Source organism: Bufo gargarizans, chromosome 8 (genome assembly GCF_014858855.1).
Source record: "Bufo gargarizans isolate SCDJY-AF-19 chromosome 8, ASM1485885v1, whole genome shotgun sequence".
Classification (NCBI taxonomy): Eukaryota; Metazoa; Chordata; class Amphibia; order Anura; family Bufonidae; genus Bufo; species Bufo gargarizans.
This window is the reverse complement of record NC_058087.1, coordinates 172819830-172837113: the sequence shown is the minus strand read 5'-3', so window position 1 is coordinate 172837113 and position 17284 is coordinate 172819830. Positions and strand designations below refer to the sequence as shown.

At 42.0% G+C, this 17284-nt stretch overlaps 1 protein-coding gene across 4 annotated transcripts in view; it reads right to left on the bottom strand.

Annotated features, from left to right (window-relative positions):
- Positions 1-17284, bottom strand: part of IL4R (interleukin 4 receptor) — a 39767-nt gene that overhangs the window by 10505 nt on the left and 11978 nt on the right. For all 4 annotated transcript variants that reach the window (XM_044304046.1, XM_044304045.1, XM_044304043.1 and 1 more), the window contains 5 exons: positions 12432-12539; positions 9834-9972; positions 9553-9725; positions 7443-7591; positions 2315-2480 (listed from right to left, as the gene is read on the bottom strand). In XM_044304046.1, the coding sequence (XP_044159981.1) occupies positions 2315-2480; positions 7443-7591; positions 9553-9725; positions 9834-9972; positions 12432-12507 (703 nt within the window). In that variant the 5' untranslated portion in view covers positions 12508-12539. The remainder of the gene's footprint in view (positions 1-2314; positions 2481-7442; positions 7592-9552; positions 9726-9833; positions 9973-12431; positions 12540-17284) is intronic.

Sequence of the window (17284 nt, the reverse complement as noted above, 5' to 3'; positions counted from 1 at the left end):
ATACCCCACATGTGACCCCATTTCGGAAAGAAGACACCCCAAGGTATTCCGTGAGGGGCATATTGAGTCCATGAAAGATTTACATTTTTGTCCCAAGTTAGCGGAAAGGGAGACTTTGTGAGAAAAAAAAAAAAGAAAAAAATTTCCGCTAACTTGTGCCCAAAAAAAAAATTTCTATGAACTCGCCATGCCCCTCATTGAATACCTTGGGGTGTCTTCTTTCCAAAATGGGGTCACATGTGGGGTATTTATACTGCCCTGGCATTTTAGGGGCCCGAAACCGTGAGAAGAAGTCTGGGATCCAAACGTCTAAAAATGCCCCCCTAAAAGGAATTTGGGCCCCTTTGCGCATCTAGGCTGCAAAAAAGTGTCACACATCTGGTATCGCCGTACTCAGGAGAAGTTGGGCAATGTGTTTTGGGGTGTCATTTTACATATACCCATGCTGGGTGAGATAAATATCTTGGTCAAATGCCAACTTTGTATAAAAAAATGGGAAAAGTTGTCTTTTGCAGAGATATTTCTCTCACCCAGCATGGGTATATGTAAAATGACACCCCAAAACACATTCCCCAACTTCTCCTGAGTACGGCGATACCAGATGTGTGTCACTTTTTTGCCGCCTAGGTGGGCAAAGGGGCACACATTCCAAAGAGCACCTTTCGGATTTCACCGGTCATTTTTTACACATTTTGATTTCAAACTACTTACCACACATTAGGGCCCCTAGAATGCCAGGGCAGTATAACTACGCCACAAGTGACCCCATTTTGGAAAGAAGACACCCCAAGGTATTCCGTGAGGGGCATGGCGAGTTCCTAGAATATTTTATTTTTTGTCACAAGTTAGCGGAAAATTATGATTTTTTTTTTTTTTTTTTTTTTTTCTTACAAAGTCTCAGATTCCACTAACTTGTGACAAAAAATAAAAAATTCCAGGAACTCGCCATGCCCCTCACGGAATACCTTGGGGTGTCTTCTTTCCAAAATGGGGTCACCTGTGGGGTAGTTATACTGCCCTGGCAATTTAGGGGCCCTAATGTGTGCGAAGTAGTTTGAAATCAAAATCTGTAAAAAATGGCCGGTGAAATCCTAAAGGTGCTCTTTGGAATGTGGGCCCCTTTGCCCACCTAGGCTGCAAAAAAGTGTCACACATCTGGTATCGCCGTACTCAGGAGAAGTTGGGCAATGTGTTTTGGGGTGTCATTTTACATATACCCATGCTGGGTGATATAAATATCTTGGTCAAATGCCAACTTTGTATAAAACAATGGGAAAAGTTGTCTTTTGCCAAGATATTTCTCTCACCCAGCATGGGTATATGTAAAATGACACCCCAAAACACATTCCCGAACTTCTCCCGAGTACGGCGATAGCAGATGTGTGTCACTTTTTTGCCGCCTAGGTGGGCAAAGGGGCACACATTCCAAAGAGCACCTTTCGGATTTCACAGGCCATTTTTTACACATTTTGATTTCAAACTACTAACCACACATTAGGGCCCCTAGAATGCCAGGGCAGTAAAACTACCCCACAAGTGACCCCATTTTGGAAAGAAGACACCCCAAGGTATTTCGTGATGGGCATAGTGAGTTCATGGAAGTTTTTATTTTTTGTCACAAGTTAGTGGAATATGAGACTTTGTAAGAAAAAAATAAATAAATCATCATTTTCCGCTAACTTGTGACAAAAAATAAAAAGTTCTATGAACTCACTATGCCCATCAGCGAATACCTTAGGGTGTCTACTTTCCGAAATGGGGTCATTTGTGGGGTGTTTGTACTGTCTGGGCATTGTAGAACCTCAGAAAACATGACAGGTGCTCAGAAAGTCAGAGCTGCTTCAAAAAGCGGAAATTCACATTTTTGTACCATAGTTTGTAAACGCTATAACTTTTACCCAAACCATTTTTTTTTTTACCCAAACATTTTTTTTTTTATCAAAAGACATGTAGAACAATAAATTTAGCGAAAAATTTATATATGGATGTCGTTTTTTTTGCAAAATTTTACAACTGAAAGTGAAAAATGTCATTTTTTTGCAAAAAAATCGTTAAATTTCGATTAATAACAAAAAAAGTAAAAATGTCAGCAGCAATGAAATACCACCAAATGAAAGCTCTATTAGTGAGAAGAAAAGGAGGTAAAATTTATTTGAGTGGTAAGTTGCATGACCGACCAATAAACCGCTAAAGTTGTGGAGTGCCGATTTGTAAAAAAGGGCCTGGTCACTAGGGGGGTATAAACCTGTGGTCCTTAAGTGGTTAATTACACCCTTATAACCTTAATTAAACGATGACAGATCTCAGTCTTTACCGTTTCTGAACACAAACTCCGGACTCCATTTGCTCCAGATTTCCTTTCTTTGCTGTCCTTTTGAGTGTCTTGTTCGTACTCTCACTCTGTACTCATGGCCTCGCCTCAGCTGTCTCTTACTGAACGTGAATTGAGGTTCTAATTGTGAAAGGAAGTGTTCTTCTACCTGCAGAGTAAATTCAGCCGGTTATTAAAGGCAGAAAATGCACTCGATCTATCTACAAAACACTGGTCCCCATAGCAAGAATCTAAATTGGGCCCCCATTCATATCCCCTCCCTATACTCTTTGAGGTATAAATTACAGCTCGTACCTCACATATCAGTACACTGCGTATATACTATATATCTGTACCCACTGTATGTATTATACCTCATACCTGACATATAAGTACACTGGTGTATATACTATATATCTGTACACTGCTGGATATACTATATACAGTCAGGTCCATAAATATTGGGACATGGACACAACATTTATACACCGCCACAATGGATTTGAAATAAAACAAACAAGATGTGCTTTACCTGCAGACTGTCAGCTTTAATTTGAGGGTATTTACATCCAAATCAGGTGAACGGTGCAGGAATTACAACAGTTTGCATATGTGCCTCCCACTTGTTAAGGGACCAAAAGTAATGGGACAATTGGCTTCTCAGCTGTTCCATGGCCAGGTGTGTGTTATTCCCTCATTATCCCAATTACAATGAGCAGATAAAAGGTCCAGAGGTCATTTCCAGTGTGCTATTTGCATTTGGAATCTGTTGCTGTCAACTCTCAAGATGAGATCCAAAGAGCTGTCACTATCAGTGAAGCAAGCCATCATTAGGCTGAAAAAACACAACAAACCCATCAGAGAGATAGCAAAAACATTAGGCGTGGCCAAAACAACTGTTTGGAACATTCCTAAAAAGAAGGAACGCATCGGTGAGCTCAACAACACCAAAAGACCCAGAAGACCACGGAAAACAACTGTGGTGGATGACCGAATAATTCTTTCCCTGGTGAAGAAAACACCCTTCACAACAGTTGGCCAGATCAAGAACACTCTCCAGGAGGTAGGTGTATGTGTGTCAAAGTCAACAATCAAGAGAAGACTTCACCAGAGTGAATACAGAGGGTTCACCACAAGATGTAAACTATTGGTGATCCTCAAAAACAGGAAGGCCGGATTAGAGTTTGCCAAACGAGATCTAATAAAGCATTCACAGTTCTGGAACAACATCCTATGGACAGATGAGACCAAGCTCAACTTGTACCAGAGTAATGGGAAGAGAAGAGTATGGAGAAGGAAAGGAACAGCTAATAATGATCCTAAGCATACCACCTCATCAGTGAAGCATGTTGGTGGTAGTGTCATGGCGTGGGCATGTATGGCTGCCAATGGAACTGGTTCTCTTGTATTTATTGATGATGTGACTGCTGACAAAAGCAGCAGGATGAATTCTGAAGTGTTTCGGGCAATATTATCTGCTCATATTCAGCTAAATGCTTCAGAACTCATTGGACGGCGCTTCACAGTGCAGATGGACAATGACCCAAAGCATATTGCAAAAAGTGAAAGAAGTGGAATGTTATGCAATGGCCAAGTCAATCACCTGACCTGAATCCAATTGAGCTGCATTTCACTTGCTGAAGACAAAACTGAAGGGAAAATGCCCCAAGAACAAGCAGGAACTGAAGACAGTTGCAGTAGAGGCCTGGCAGAGCATCACCAGGGATGAAACCCAGCGTCTGGTGATGTCTATGCGTTCCAGACTTCAGGCTGTAGTTGACTGCAATGGATTTGCAACCAAGTATTAAAAAGTGAAAGTTTGATTTATGATTATTATTCTGTCCCATTACTTTTGGTCCCTTTACAAGTGGGAGGCACATATGCAAACTGTTGTAATTCCTGCACCGTTCACCTGATTTGGATGTAAATACCCTCAAATTAAAGCTGACAGACTGCAGTTAAGGCACATCTTGTTTGTTTCATTTCAAATTCATTGTGGTGGTGTATAGAGCCAAACAATTTAGAATTGTGTCCATGTCCCAATATTTATGGACCTGACTATCTGTACACATTGCATCTATTATACCTCCTACCTCACATATCAGTACACTGCTGTATATACTATAAACCTGTACACACTTCATCTATTATACCTTGTACCTCATATATCAGTACACTACTGGGTATACTGCCTGTGTCCACTGCATCTATTATACTGTATATAATATATATATATATATAAAATGCAGCAGTATACTTATGTGAGAAGTACAAGGTATAATAGATGTGTAACACCCCAGAGTGGTGTTACCACTACTGCACCCTGCTACAATCTCTAATGGGCTAATATAATGTCATCTTATGTATGTATGTCCAGGTCCTATACACTGTGCATTCCTAATCTTTTTGCAACTGTTATGTTCATGTAATATGCCTGCTTCACCAGCAGGTGGCAGCAAATATGGCAGAGCTGTACTTAGGTAGAATGGAGCTTTCCATTCCATTATAACCCCCTCTGGAGAGAAGTGGGCTAGTCCTACTTTCTGCAGGAAGGGTGGGGACTAGTTAGTTCCAGTTTAGATCTTCCCTAGACAGGGGAAGGGTGTGCAGGGGCATGTCTCTGCTGGACGTGCCCAAGCCAGCCAGAGCACCTTAAGCTCTGCTGGCCATGGAGTCCAAAGATTAAAGCCTCAGGAGCCAGGAGTAAAGTTCCCTGGCATAACCTAGATTCAGACTACAGAGAAGAAGTGCTGCATACAGAAGAGTTATACAGCCAGCCTGTCGGTACATCAGAGTGAGAGAAAGGTATAGCCCAATTGAGTTTGCCTGCCAGTTTAATGCTAAAGCCTGCTGGAACCAAGACAAAGCCTGAAAACTTGGAGAAACGTTTATTCAAGTAAAGCTGCCATTGAACTTCATCTCAAGGTATTCTTTCAAATCCCTCAATTATTCCCCATTTTTATCGATTCGGAGCCAAAGCCTGGGGTCCAGCAGTATCCAGGTAGGAGCACCGTGACACATAAAGAGACATTTAGGCCGCATTACACCACTCGGCATTCCTACCAATCCTGGACGTGATATAGAGGGCCCTGGGGGGAGGCGCCCGTTGCAGATGCAGTGTGTACAGATATGTGTAGTCTATTATATATTATGGTTATTGTGTGAGGTACATGAGGTAATAGTGTTTGTAACTGTCTGCAGTTGATGTTCTGTGCCTTTACTAGATGCACAGGACCTGTGATGCTGAAGGTGATGTAATTACAGGTCCTGGCAGATGTTCCTATCTAACCTGGGAACTACACCATTCTTTGTGAAGTTCGTTTACTAGATGTACAGGACCTGTGATGACATCATCACAGGTCCTTTAGCTTTCTCCACTGATGATAGGGATACTATACTGGAGCTGGAGTGTAATTATGGGCCTTTGGTTCACTGCTGGCCCTTTTTCCCCCACAGCACCATAGCAGCTGAGTGTTCTGCCTGTATTGTCAGTACACCACTGATAGCAGTAATGCAGTTTACACTTTCATGTGTTCACCATTTACCTATGTCTTTGTGCAGTAAGCAGTGTGCTGCTATTTGTAGCTCTACGTATTGTGTTGCAGCCAAGGTAGCGTGCATCTGTGCCCCTTTTTTTATATATAATTTGGAGGTGCTGGTTTATTTTTTCATTCTGTCTGTCTTTCTCTATCTCTCTATCCATATCTATCTATCTATTGTATCTATCTATTTATCTATCTCTCTAATCTATATATCTCTCTATCTCCATCTATTTTATGTTTCAGTTCCTTATTATTGTCAAGATCTCACTCTGCTTTGGTTGAAACCTCCTACAAACCCAACAAGTCTCACAGTCGACAATGTGCTACAATGTATCCAGTCTAGACAAGCCCCTGTGAGCTAAATAGCCTGTACTTTGATACATTTCACCATCACTGATACATTGCAACAAACCATCTGGACAGAAGAGAGATTTGTGCTTCTGATATATTTAGGGTATTTTTCTCACTTGCGTTAAAGTTTTCCGGTATTGAGTTCCGTCCTCGGGGCTCAATACCGGAAAAAAACTGTTTTATCCTAATGCATTCTGAATGGAGAGCATTCCGTTCAGGATGCATCAGTTCAGTCTGTCTTACGTTTTTTGGACGGAGAAAATACCACAGCATGCTGCAGTTTTCTATCCGGCCAAAAATACTAATCACTTGCCGGATCCGGCATTCATTTACATTGAAGTGTATTAGTGCCGGATCCGCCATTAAGTGTTCCAGCAAAACGGATCCGGCTTTCCGGTCTGCACATGCGCAGACCTTTAAAAATGGAAAAACAATTAATACCGGATCCATTTTTCCATATGACACTGAAGAGACGGATCCGGTATTGCAATGCATTTATGAGACAGATCCGGATCCGTCTCACAAATGCATCCATTTGCGTCCTGATTGCCGGATCTGGCAGGCAGTTCCGGCGACGGAACTGCCTGACGGAATCCTATGCCGCAAGTGTGAAAGTACCCTTAACCCACAGAGGATTGTCTCAATTGGATACAACTGTAACAAGCCCTCAGCTGTGAGAAGTATTAGGGCATGTTCACACAGTGGAAATACCAGGAATCTTTTGCTTTAAGGCTCATGCACATGACAGTATTTTGCGTTCCGTATACGGAACCATTCATTTCAAAGGGTCCGCAAAAGATGAGGACAGCACTCTGTGTGCTGTCCGCATCCGTTGCTCCGTTCTGTGACCCTGCAAAAATTATGAGACATGTCTTATTCTTGTCCGTTTTGTAGACAAGAATAAGTGCAAATTGCGGAAGGCACACGGGCTGCATCCGTTTTTTGCGAAGCTGCAGTTTGCGGACCGCAAAAAACGGCACGGTCGTGTGCATGAGCCCCTAGGCCTCATGCACACAACCGTTGTTTTGATCCGCATCCGAGCCACAGTTTTTGCGGCTTGGATGCCCACCTATTTACATCAATGGAGCCGCAAAACGGCGGCTCGGATGCGGACCCAAACAATGGTTGTGTGCATGAGGCCTAAGGCTGCATGTTTCCAGCCTCCAAGAATGTTTCCGTTCACTGACAGCAAGCAGGGTTATTCTAAATGGCGAGGATAGAAGACGACTGCCATTTACCGTTTTGTCATCCTCCTTGGAGATGAACTGGATATGAAAGGACAGCATTCCTGCAATGAAGGAGGATTCATAATTGCTTTTCCAATGTGCGACCCCATTTTCTGGGTCTGTCAGGTTCACCCATAAGTCTGATGGAGGTTTCGGTTTAACTGTGAAAAAAAACAAAAAACATTGGTGGATTCCAGTTAAAAAAAAAAAACTGATCTGTGACAGAGGAACTGGACAAACTGGTTAGATGAGAGGAAGGGTGACGGGAAAGGCAGAGCCGTGTCAGTGCAGGACCTCGTCACCTTACAGGAGCCCACGAGACTATATCAGGAGGTGGCTTACATAGCGATTCCCCAGTATAACTATTGGAACTGATCCTATTGGCTGCAAGAAAACTTCTATAATATCATAAGAGGCCCTTAAAATCTCTGAAGCATTGACGTGTACTGTAAATCACCCCTTCTGAATGCAGACATGTTGGCAAGGAAGTACAGAGACTCGGGTCCTAATAATAGTGATCAGAGGGCCCCCAGCATTTAACATTTTATACCTATCTTGTGCATACGTGATATGCATTGCCTTGAAAAAGTATTCTATCTATTCTATCAAGTACCCTTTGAACTTTCCCAAACTGTCAAGATAATTATTCATTAATCAAATAAAATGTTGAAAACCATGGATCATTTTCTTTTCCCTTCACACAGACTTTGTGTTGGTCTATCACATAAAGTCCAATAAAATACGATTTAAATTTGTGGGTGTAATTTAAGAAAGTGTATAAATGTTCAAGGTGTATGACACTGTACATCACATATGCACAAGATAGGTATAAAATGTTAAACGCTGGTAGGTTGTTAGTAAGCAAAGCCTTAATGGCTATGGCTACCTTTGGATCACTTTTATAATGGATTGTATGTATGGGCTAAAAAGCATTTTTGTAATTCGTTTTTGGTATTAATTTTGGTCGGTGTCTTCTGCAGCTTGCATGTTTTACAATATGATGCCAGCTGCTTAAAGGGTTGTCTCACCTCAGACAACGGGGGCATATCGCTAGGATATGTCACCATTGTCTGATAGGTGTGAACTGTGGGACCCGCACCTATAAGACAATGAGGTCATATCCTAGCGATATGCTCCCCATTGTCTGTGATGAGACAACCCTTTTAAGGCTCTTTGGGGCTGACCCAGACGGTCAGTCTGCAGCATCTCTCTTTGTTACAGGGGTTGTCCGAGAATTAAGAAAATAAAAATACTTGAATATTACTCTATTATAAATATGTTCCCAAATACCTTTAATTAGTTATAATGGCTAGTTTTGTCTGGGGAGTAATCATCAGGGGAAATAAAATGGCCTCCGTCCTATTCGTACACACAGACCCTGTCCTAATCACACAGGAGGACAAGTTACTTCATAACACTGAGGTCAAGATCAGCCTCATTCTCCTCTCTGCTCTGCTTGTCAGGGATTATGATCCTGAATACAGATGATAAGATCTTCAGCTGAATCTCTGTAGGAATGGAGTTCATGAGGAGACATCAAGTACAGAGAGGACAGACTGTGGTGATGGAGACTGCATACAAGAGCTGCTGCTCATTACCCCCACCTACTCTCTGTACTTCATGTCTCCTCATGAATTCCATTCCTACAGGGATTCAGCTGAAGATCTTATCAGCTGTATTCAGGATCCCTGACAAGCAGAGAGGAGGATGAGGCAGCTCTTTAGTTCAGTGTTGTGAAGTAACTTGTCCAGCTGTGTGATTAGGACAGGTTCTTTGTTTACTAATAGGGCGGCAGCCATGTTATTTATTTTATTGCCACCACAGGTGAGAGAAAGTATTACATTCTTCTTATTGGAATCAATGAGCAGTCTATGTAATGAACTGACCTGCTGGGTCCTCCAGAACAAGAGGCGCCCTTTGTCACCGCTCTGGCTAATAGGTGAGGGTTCTGAACTCCCCCCACCCCCTTTTGTGAGCTCAAAATTCCATAATAGAGGTTTTCTATGTTTTTTTGAGAGCATACAACCCCTGAAAAGGTGGCAACCACCCTGCTATGCACTTTTTTAGCGATTTTTCTAGGATCCTCAGAAGTTGGGTGCAAGTTTAGCTGGAGATGTCTTACCAGTAGAGAAAACACGTACTGTTGTGTTGCCCACACTTTGCCCCTGTGATTCAACTTCTATGTGATAGTTTTCCTCTGCTATGAAAGCAGTCACTTTGATGTTGCAGATACATTTGTCGGGCAATCGGGTGTTCCCATTGTATTCATTATTTAGATCCCGGCAATACTCAGTTCTGCAAAAAAAAAAAAAAAACTTTCACAAATATTTTTTTTTTCTTTTTTCAACACTTTTCCCACATTAGAGAGTCGCGTCTCATCGCATCAGTGCTTTAGTGACTTACGTTTCCATGAAATCTGTGTATTTTAATTGGAAATCGGAACTGCAGTTGGTGTCTCCATTCATCACTTCCCAAAAACAAACCATTTTCTTATCAAAATCATTCAGACAGTCCAAATTGGTAATCTCTGGGATGTCTTGAGCTGTAAATAAAGGAAATACATAGTAATTAAAGGGGTTTTCCAGAACTTAGATATTGATGGCCTGTCCTCAGGGTAGGTCATCCATATCAGATTGGTGGCAGTCTGTCTCCCAGCACCCCCGCCCATCAGCTGTGGGGAGCCACCAGCACTGGAAGCAGACAGCTCCGTGCACTGTGTAGTGGCCGTGCTGGGGTACTGCAGCTTAGATCTCATTCAAGTGAATGGGAGCTGAACTAAAGTGCGTTGGCGCCAGACACCAGTGAATAGAGCCTGTGATCGATGGCATGCCAGGAGTCAGACCCGCCACAGATCTGATACTGAAAACCTATCCTGAGGATACATCATCAATATCTAAGTCCCATGTATCCATAAACTGATGGAATTCCGTATACAGATGATCATCATTACTTTAGTTCAGTGGTCTGCAATCTATGGCTCTCCAGTTGTTGCAAAACTACAACTCCCAGCATGTTCTAACACCCTGCAAGTGAGAGCCACAGGACATTTGTGCATCACATAAGGCAGGGATACCCAACCTTTGACCCCCCAGCTGTTGTAAAACTACAACTCCCACCATGCCCAGCTGTAGGCTGATAGCTGTAGGCTGTCTGGGCATGTTGGGAACTGTAGTTTTGCAACAGCTGGAGAGCCGCAGGTTGGGCATCCCTGACATAAGGCATCCATCATCATATGTGCATGCAAAGTTAGCAAGTACAGTAGCTCCAGTCACCTCCCAAATTTAGGGTGCTGTCACAAGTGCCAACTGACACTGGTTTTATGCCATGAGGACAATTACTACATAGTAAGACCACCAGTGGACCTTTCTCCTCTCCCGACATGTCTGTGTTAGGAACTACTTGCATTTCCCATGTAATAACAATTCTGGAGCATCTCTTCTTATGACTCTATGTTGTGCCTTTCCATTATTATTCCTACTAGAAGTTTATGAATGCATTTCCAGCAGTCTGCAGTAAGGGTACAGATGGGTGTTACCAGCTGGGGGTGTGTCCCTGCAGTCTGAAACTATCCAATCAGTGCTGCCAGTGTATGATTGTGCAGTAACATATCACAGCTGGTAACACCCATCTGGACCTTCATTGCAAACTGCTGCCAATTCATTCATAAATTATAGCAGGAATAATAAAGAAATGGCAGAACATAGAGTCACGAGAACAGATGCTCCAGAATTGTTATTACATTGGGGGATGCAAGTAGTTACAGAACCAGACATGTCAGGAGAGATGACAGCTCCTATTTAATACAAAATAATATGCTGGTATATCATGCGCCAAAATTATTGAAGGGGTTGTGTCATCTGGGACTTTGATGAAATGTCACTAGGATAAACTATGAAAGTCAGATAGGTGCAGGTCCCACCTCTGGGACCTGCACTTATCTCTAAAATCGGCTGCGGAAAGTGGGGAAGGGTGCGTCGCGCATACACAGCATGCTCTCCATTTATTTCTATGGGAGTTCCAAAAATAGTAAGTGAGCATGCTTCCCTATTATCTGGAGTCCCATAGAAATTAATTGGGGGCAGCCGCATGTGCACAGCTGCTCTCTGCTCACTTTTGGGTGTTCCCTTCTGGAGATAGGTGTGAATCCCAGAGGTGGGATCTGCAGCTATCTGACTTTGAAGGCATATCCTAGTGATATGTCACCAATGTCTCAGATGAGACAACCCCTTTAAGAAGCACGGCACAAAACGAAATCTAGGCCAGCAAGGTGGTCTACGTCAACAGAAGGGTCTCTTGGGTTCTTCCTTGGTGCCTGTCATTTCGAGGGGAAAAACACTGTCAAAAAAGGCAAAAATCTGCAACACAGGAACCTCGAGTGCAGATGTGAACAGAGCCTTAGGGTCCATTCACACGTCCGTGTGTGTTTTGTGGATCCGCAAAACACGGACATTGGCGATGTTCGTTCCGCATTTTGCGGACCGCACATCGGCAGCACTTAATAGAAAATGCCTATTCTTGTCCGCAATTGCGGACAAGAATAGGACATGTTTTATTTTTGTCGGGATTGGAATTGCGGACCCGGAAGTGCGGACCCGGAAGTGCGGACCCGGAAGTGCGGATCCGGGCAGCACATCGTGCTGCCCCATAAAAATGAATGGGTCACAAAATTGCGGACGTGTGAATGGATCCTTAACGGCACTGCTACATTGTTGCAAATCATCAGCAGCAAAGGACAGAGGTTCATGTGGGGGGTCTATGTGTTCAGACTTGATACAATGTTTAGACAACTGTCATCTGTGAGAAGTATTAGTTCTCTGGATGTAAACAAGAATGCTCCTGTTCACTGACAATAAGCAGGGATCTTAAAAAGGTAAACTGTAAATAAAACTGTAAACACAAAATATGTTAGAAATTTAATTTCAATATACACTGAAAAAAAAACTGTACTTAAAAGCTAAACCATTTAAATTCAGAAGCATACAAGAAGAACAGAGAATTTACCGCGACTTGGTGCAGTCAATGTAATCCAGATCAAGCTGATCTGTATAATCTCCGATATCACCTGTGAGGCTGCCATTGTCTTCACATCAATGAAAGTTTATAAAGACCCTGCGGATTGAGAAAAATGTATTAGATGTTATCATAGGAACGGGGTGTACAAATATCTCATAGGATCCATGGCAAAGCTTAGTATGGTCCCTCCCTGCCCCATCCAGTACACGTGTGACAATCAATCCAAGGCAACGTGGAGCAAAAAGTGTAAGACCCCCGATTAATCAGGAATGTATCATTGCTCGTTATTAACTGGAAGATATGTTCATTTAAAAAATGTAAGGAAAGAAAAGTGTAACAGGTGCTTCAGAAATATGACGCTCCGAACACCATATTTCTTTATGTATTTCCCATACAGATCTATGTCTATGGCTTCCCTCATACTGTGTATTATAAAACTGTCTGCCTGCAGCCACCACTAGGGGGAGCACAGGAGCTTATACAGTGACTCAAATGGAAGCTATGTACATCTCTTTGCATTGAGCTCCACCTAGTGGGCGCTGCTTGAAAATGTTTTTCATTAGATTTTCCCTAAAAGCTTAGTCACAGTCCTATAATGCAATGGAGTCATCAAAGGGGATTTAAAGCCGGAATCCAAAACACAAAAAAAGAACAACCAACAGAATGTAACATAATCTTCTTATGTGTCCTTGCTGTTGTTTTGTCAGACCATGAAAATTAAACTAGAAAAGCAGTGCATTGTTCTCTCAAGCTGTAGCCATGTCCGTACCCCGCCTTCTCCCCCTCTCATGCTGGTACACATAAGCCAGGAGGTGTTGGTGCAGGGTTTAGTGTGGATAACTTTTGTCTATACAGAGAGTGTGCATACAGTATTTTGTTGGAAGGAATCTCCTCATCTTCCTCTAGTGATATTCGTTATTACTCAAGCATGTAAGGCTGTGTTCACACCATCCAGATCCTACGTTTAACGTATACACATGACATATACGTTAAATGGCTGATTCAGATGGATGTCATACAGTGGCTTAAAGATGCTTAAAAATGGACCGTTGTCAGGTGCCGCTGGAGATGAAGAGTCTGGATGCATAGTCTTTAAAAAAAAAAAAAAAAGAGGACAGAACTACAACTCCTAGCATGCCCAGACTGTTATTATGGGGCATAGGGAGAGTGGTATAAGAGGATAGAACTACAACTCCTAGCATGTCCAGACATTTCCTGGAGAGGACAGAACTACAAGTCCCAGCAAGTCCAAACTATTATTGTGGGGCATCAGTGGCCGCCATTATATGGAGAGGGATTTAATAGAAGAGAACTACAACTTCCAGGTTTTCTAGGATGTCATTATGGGCTATCAGAGGACATTACAGGGAGTGAGTATAAAGAAAGAACTACAACTCCTAGTATTTGACAACTTACAAAGGGAATCACTAAACTTTCACATACAGCACAGGAGCTCCACCCACATGGTGACATCACTCAGGTCCTTCACCACTTCTCTGCACTGCTGAGCTCTGTCTTAGTGGGTAAATGGAGTGAAATGAAATCAACTGGAGTGTAATGAGCAAGGCAGGGAGGCTGATGATAGCTTTCAGGGGACTGGGAGAAAAAGTCCCTGTGGGGACCAAGGACAGGGACTGTAGATTAAATGTATTTGTATGGTTTATGTTTTTTTCAGGGTTTTGGTCCCCTTCAAATAAAGCTCAGTGCAGACATAGAAGCTTTTTCTCTAACCTGCCTTATAATCTTTATTAGGGATGAGCGAATCGACTTCAGATGAAACATCCAAAGTCGATTCGCTTAAAACTTTGTTCTAATACTGTACGGAGCAGGAGCTTTGTACAGTATTAGAATGTATTGGCTCCGATGAGCCAAAGTTATTGCTTTGCGAAGTCTAAAAAAACATTTCCCGATCTCGAGTTCGGTTCCAAGGTACCACTTGAAACCGAACCCTAGTTCGGGAATTTTTTTTTTACAGTAGAAATTGATTTATGAAGTTATTATGCGAAGTCTCGCAAAGTAATAACTTCGGCTCATGGGAGCCAATACATTCTAATACTGTACGAAGCTCCTTCTCCGTACAGTATTAGAACGAAGTTTTATGCGAATCGACTTTGGATGTTTCATCCAAAGCCGATTTGCTCATCCCTAATCTTTATCTATAATATTGCCATCTAGTGGTGAGTGGTGTTATAATGGGAGTACATTCAACCACTAGAGGGAGCTCTGAATCTAGCAAATACATAGCAATTCTGTAAGTGCTTGTTAAAAATCCCATTCTAGATGTATCGTCATCCTAAATATTTTCTTCCTTATATCTGTTTCTGAAAAAGCTGAGTAACAACGAATAGGACCACAATTAGAGCTCTCATAACTCTCTACAAGTGTCACCAAGCTTTCCAAGGCTAATACCAAATCTGCTCACTTGTGCAGTGATACATGACCCCTTCTATAATGCTGCCTCTCAGGACTCTGGGAAAGCTGGGTAACAACACGTGGAGCGGTAAAGGTTTGTTTTTTCACTAAGGTGTTCCAGTTGCAGACTTCTGGCAGTGTATTATCTCCCTGAGAACAAAAGGATCTGGCAGTTGAAATTCAGCTGTACCCTCCCTTCCCACTAGGTGGTGTCACCTGAGGAGAGAAGCTCAACTCGCCTCATGGCATATGTGCCCCTGCCCGCCTCTAATATGTAAGGCTTGCCCAAGTAAAATCACATTTTTAACCATTAAATTGCAGAGGAGACTTCAGTTACTTATGTTTTCTGACTGTTGTGCTATTTGTTTTAAGTCCTGCAACTTTTTGTGATCTTTGTAGAAATTTTTTATATTTTTTTTATACAACTTTTATTTATGCTTATATCATAAGTCTCACATTACAGGAAAACTATCAAGATAGGGGGGACCAGGTGGATAATACGTGTCATCTGTCCAGCAGGCCAATTTATTGACCAGATTTCGCATACAATCCACTCTACTCCCACTGAGCTCCCGCGGCCCTAACAGCTTCCCCGTGCTGAGATAGAGGAAGCTGTTCATTGGTGGTGATAGACTGGAGGCTACCAGGCCTATCACAGGTATGTTCTTATGGACGCCTGTTGGTGGCAGTGCTAAATAGGAATATACTGAATGTCCCTTACAGTACTGTAATTATACACAGTAGTGTTTGTGAGAAGTAATCTGAAGATTGCATGTGCAGGTCCCCTAGGGGGGCTTAAAAAAAGTTAAAAAATAAGGAAAATTTATTTTTAAATATTATGGAAAAATCAAGATAGACAAGTTGCCGCTTTTTTCATCTCGTCATCAAAAATATCATACACATCCCAAAATGGTATCATGAAAACTACTGATCACCCCGCAAAATAAATTGAGCTCTCTCACAAACTTAAATCTAAAAAAAAGATATGGGGGTCAGACTATGGCAAAGAAAAGAAAAAAAAAAACAACTTATTTTGTCCCAAAGTTTTTATTTTTTTAAAGCATTGAAACACAAGAAAAACTATTTAAATGTGGTTTCGTTATAATTGTACTGACCCAGAGAATGAAGGTTACAGGTCAGTTCTCCCGCACTGGGAACACCATAAAATGAAACCTGTAAAAGTGTGGCGGAATTGTGTGTTTGTTTTTACAATTGCACTTTTTTTTTTTTACAGCTTCCGACTACATTGTATGCAAAATTAAATGGTGCAATTAAAAAGTACAACTTGTCCTACAAAAAACAAGCCCTCATACGGCTATGTAAATAGAAACATTTAAAAAAAATATATTAAGACTCCAGGAAAGCAGGGAGTGAAAGACAAAAACGCAAAAATGGAAAATCGCTGTGTTGTGAAGGGGTTAAACAATAGATTTGACGACACGTTCCTTTTAAACTCTGCCATTTGTTGTAATTTATATGAAAAATACCCTGCAATAATAATACGTATAATAATCCTCCCTTGGCTCCTAGTATTACTGACTCCTGGCAGAGTTCTGCAGAACTGATATCCGTGTTTTTGAGTCCTCGTCATCGGACCAGATGTTCTTCATTATCTCTAGTTTTTAAAACCACGCCGGAGATCATTGCTCAATCCTTACCAGGAAACAGGAAGACGTGACTGCCCTGTGGAGCACGCTGCTGGCAAGGGCGTAGCTGCGGAGGTGTAAAGGTAGCAGGAGCTTTTAGGTCCGTAAGAAAGTAGCAGTATTATAGCTGGCACATGGTACAGTGAGAGAATGATAGATTCTGCATTCCTCCCATTGTATAGATGCGAACCCTCAGCAGAATACAGGTTAATATTTACAGCAGTCTATATTCTGCCTTGGCTGCAGATTGCAATAAATACAGCAGATGTGTATGAGGGAATTGCCCTGCATGCAGTTCCCTTATTATCATCCCTTAGAAAATAGGGATGCAGCTGTAAGCACACTGGCTGTAATTGGGTTTCTATATTAATCCACAATTTGGATTTTCCAATGCTTAGCTGGTCTAGTATTGGAGCGCGATAATATTGTATCAGAGAGGGGCACACCCCCTCCCGTCATCAAGAGTATTGCAGCTATAGTTGTGGGTTTGGACTGGTTTTAAACATTTTGCATAAGAGCTGACTGTATTTTCTTAAGAAAGGGGAGACTGTCGAAATTGTGTAGGTACAGTACTACAGAATTTTGGGCAGGATTCGCATTGTCACAGTGAACATGCTGCCTGGCCAAGAGATTTGATTCGTTCTTCAAACCTGATAGATCAGTTTTAATATTTGTTGGAATGTCATTTTGCATAAAAGTTTTGGACACGGAAAACATTAGGTTAATACTCAGATGAGTTTGAGACCCAACTGAAGGTTAATTTGCTTTGTAGATGATTGCCTT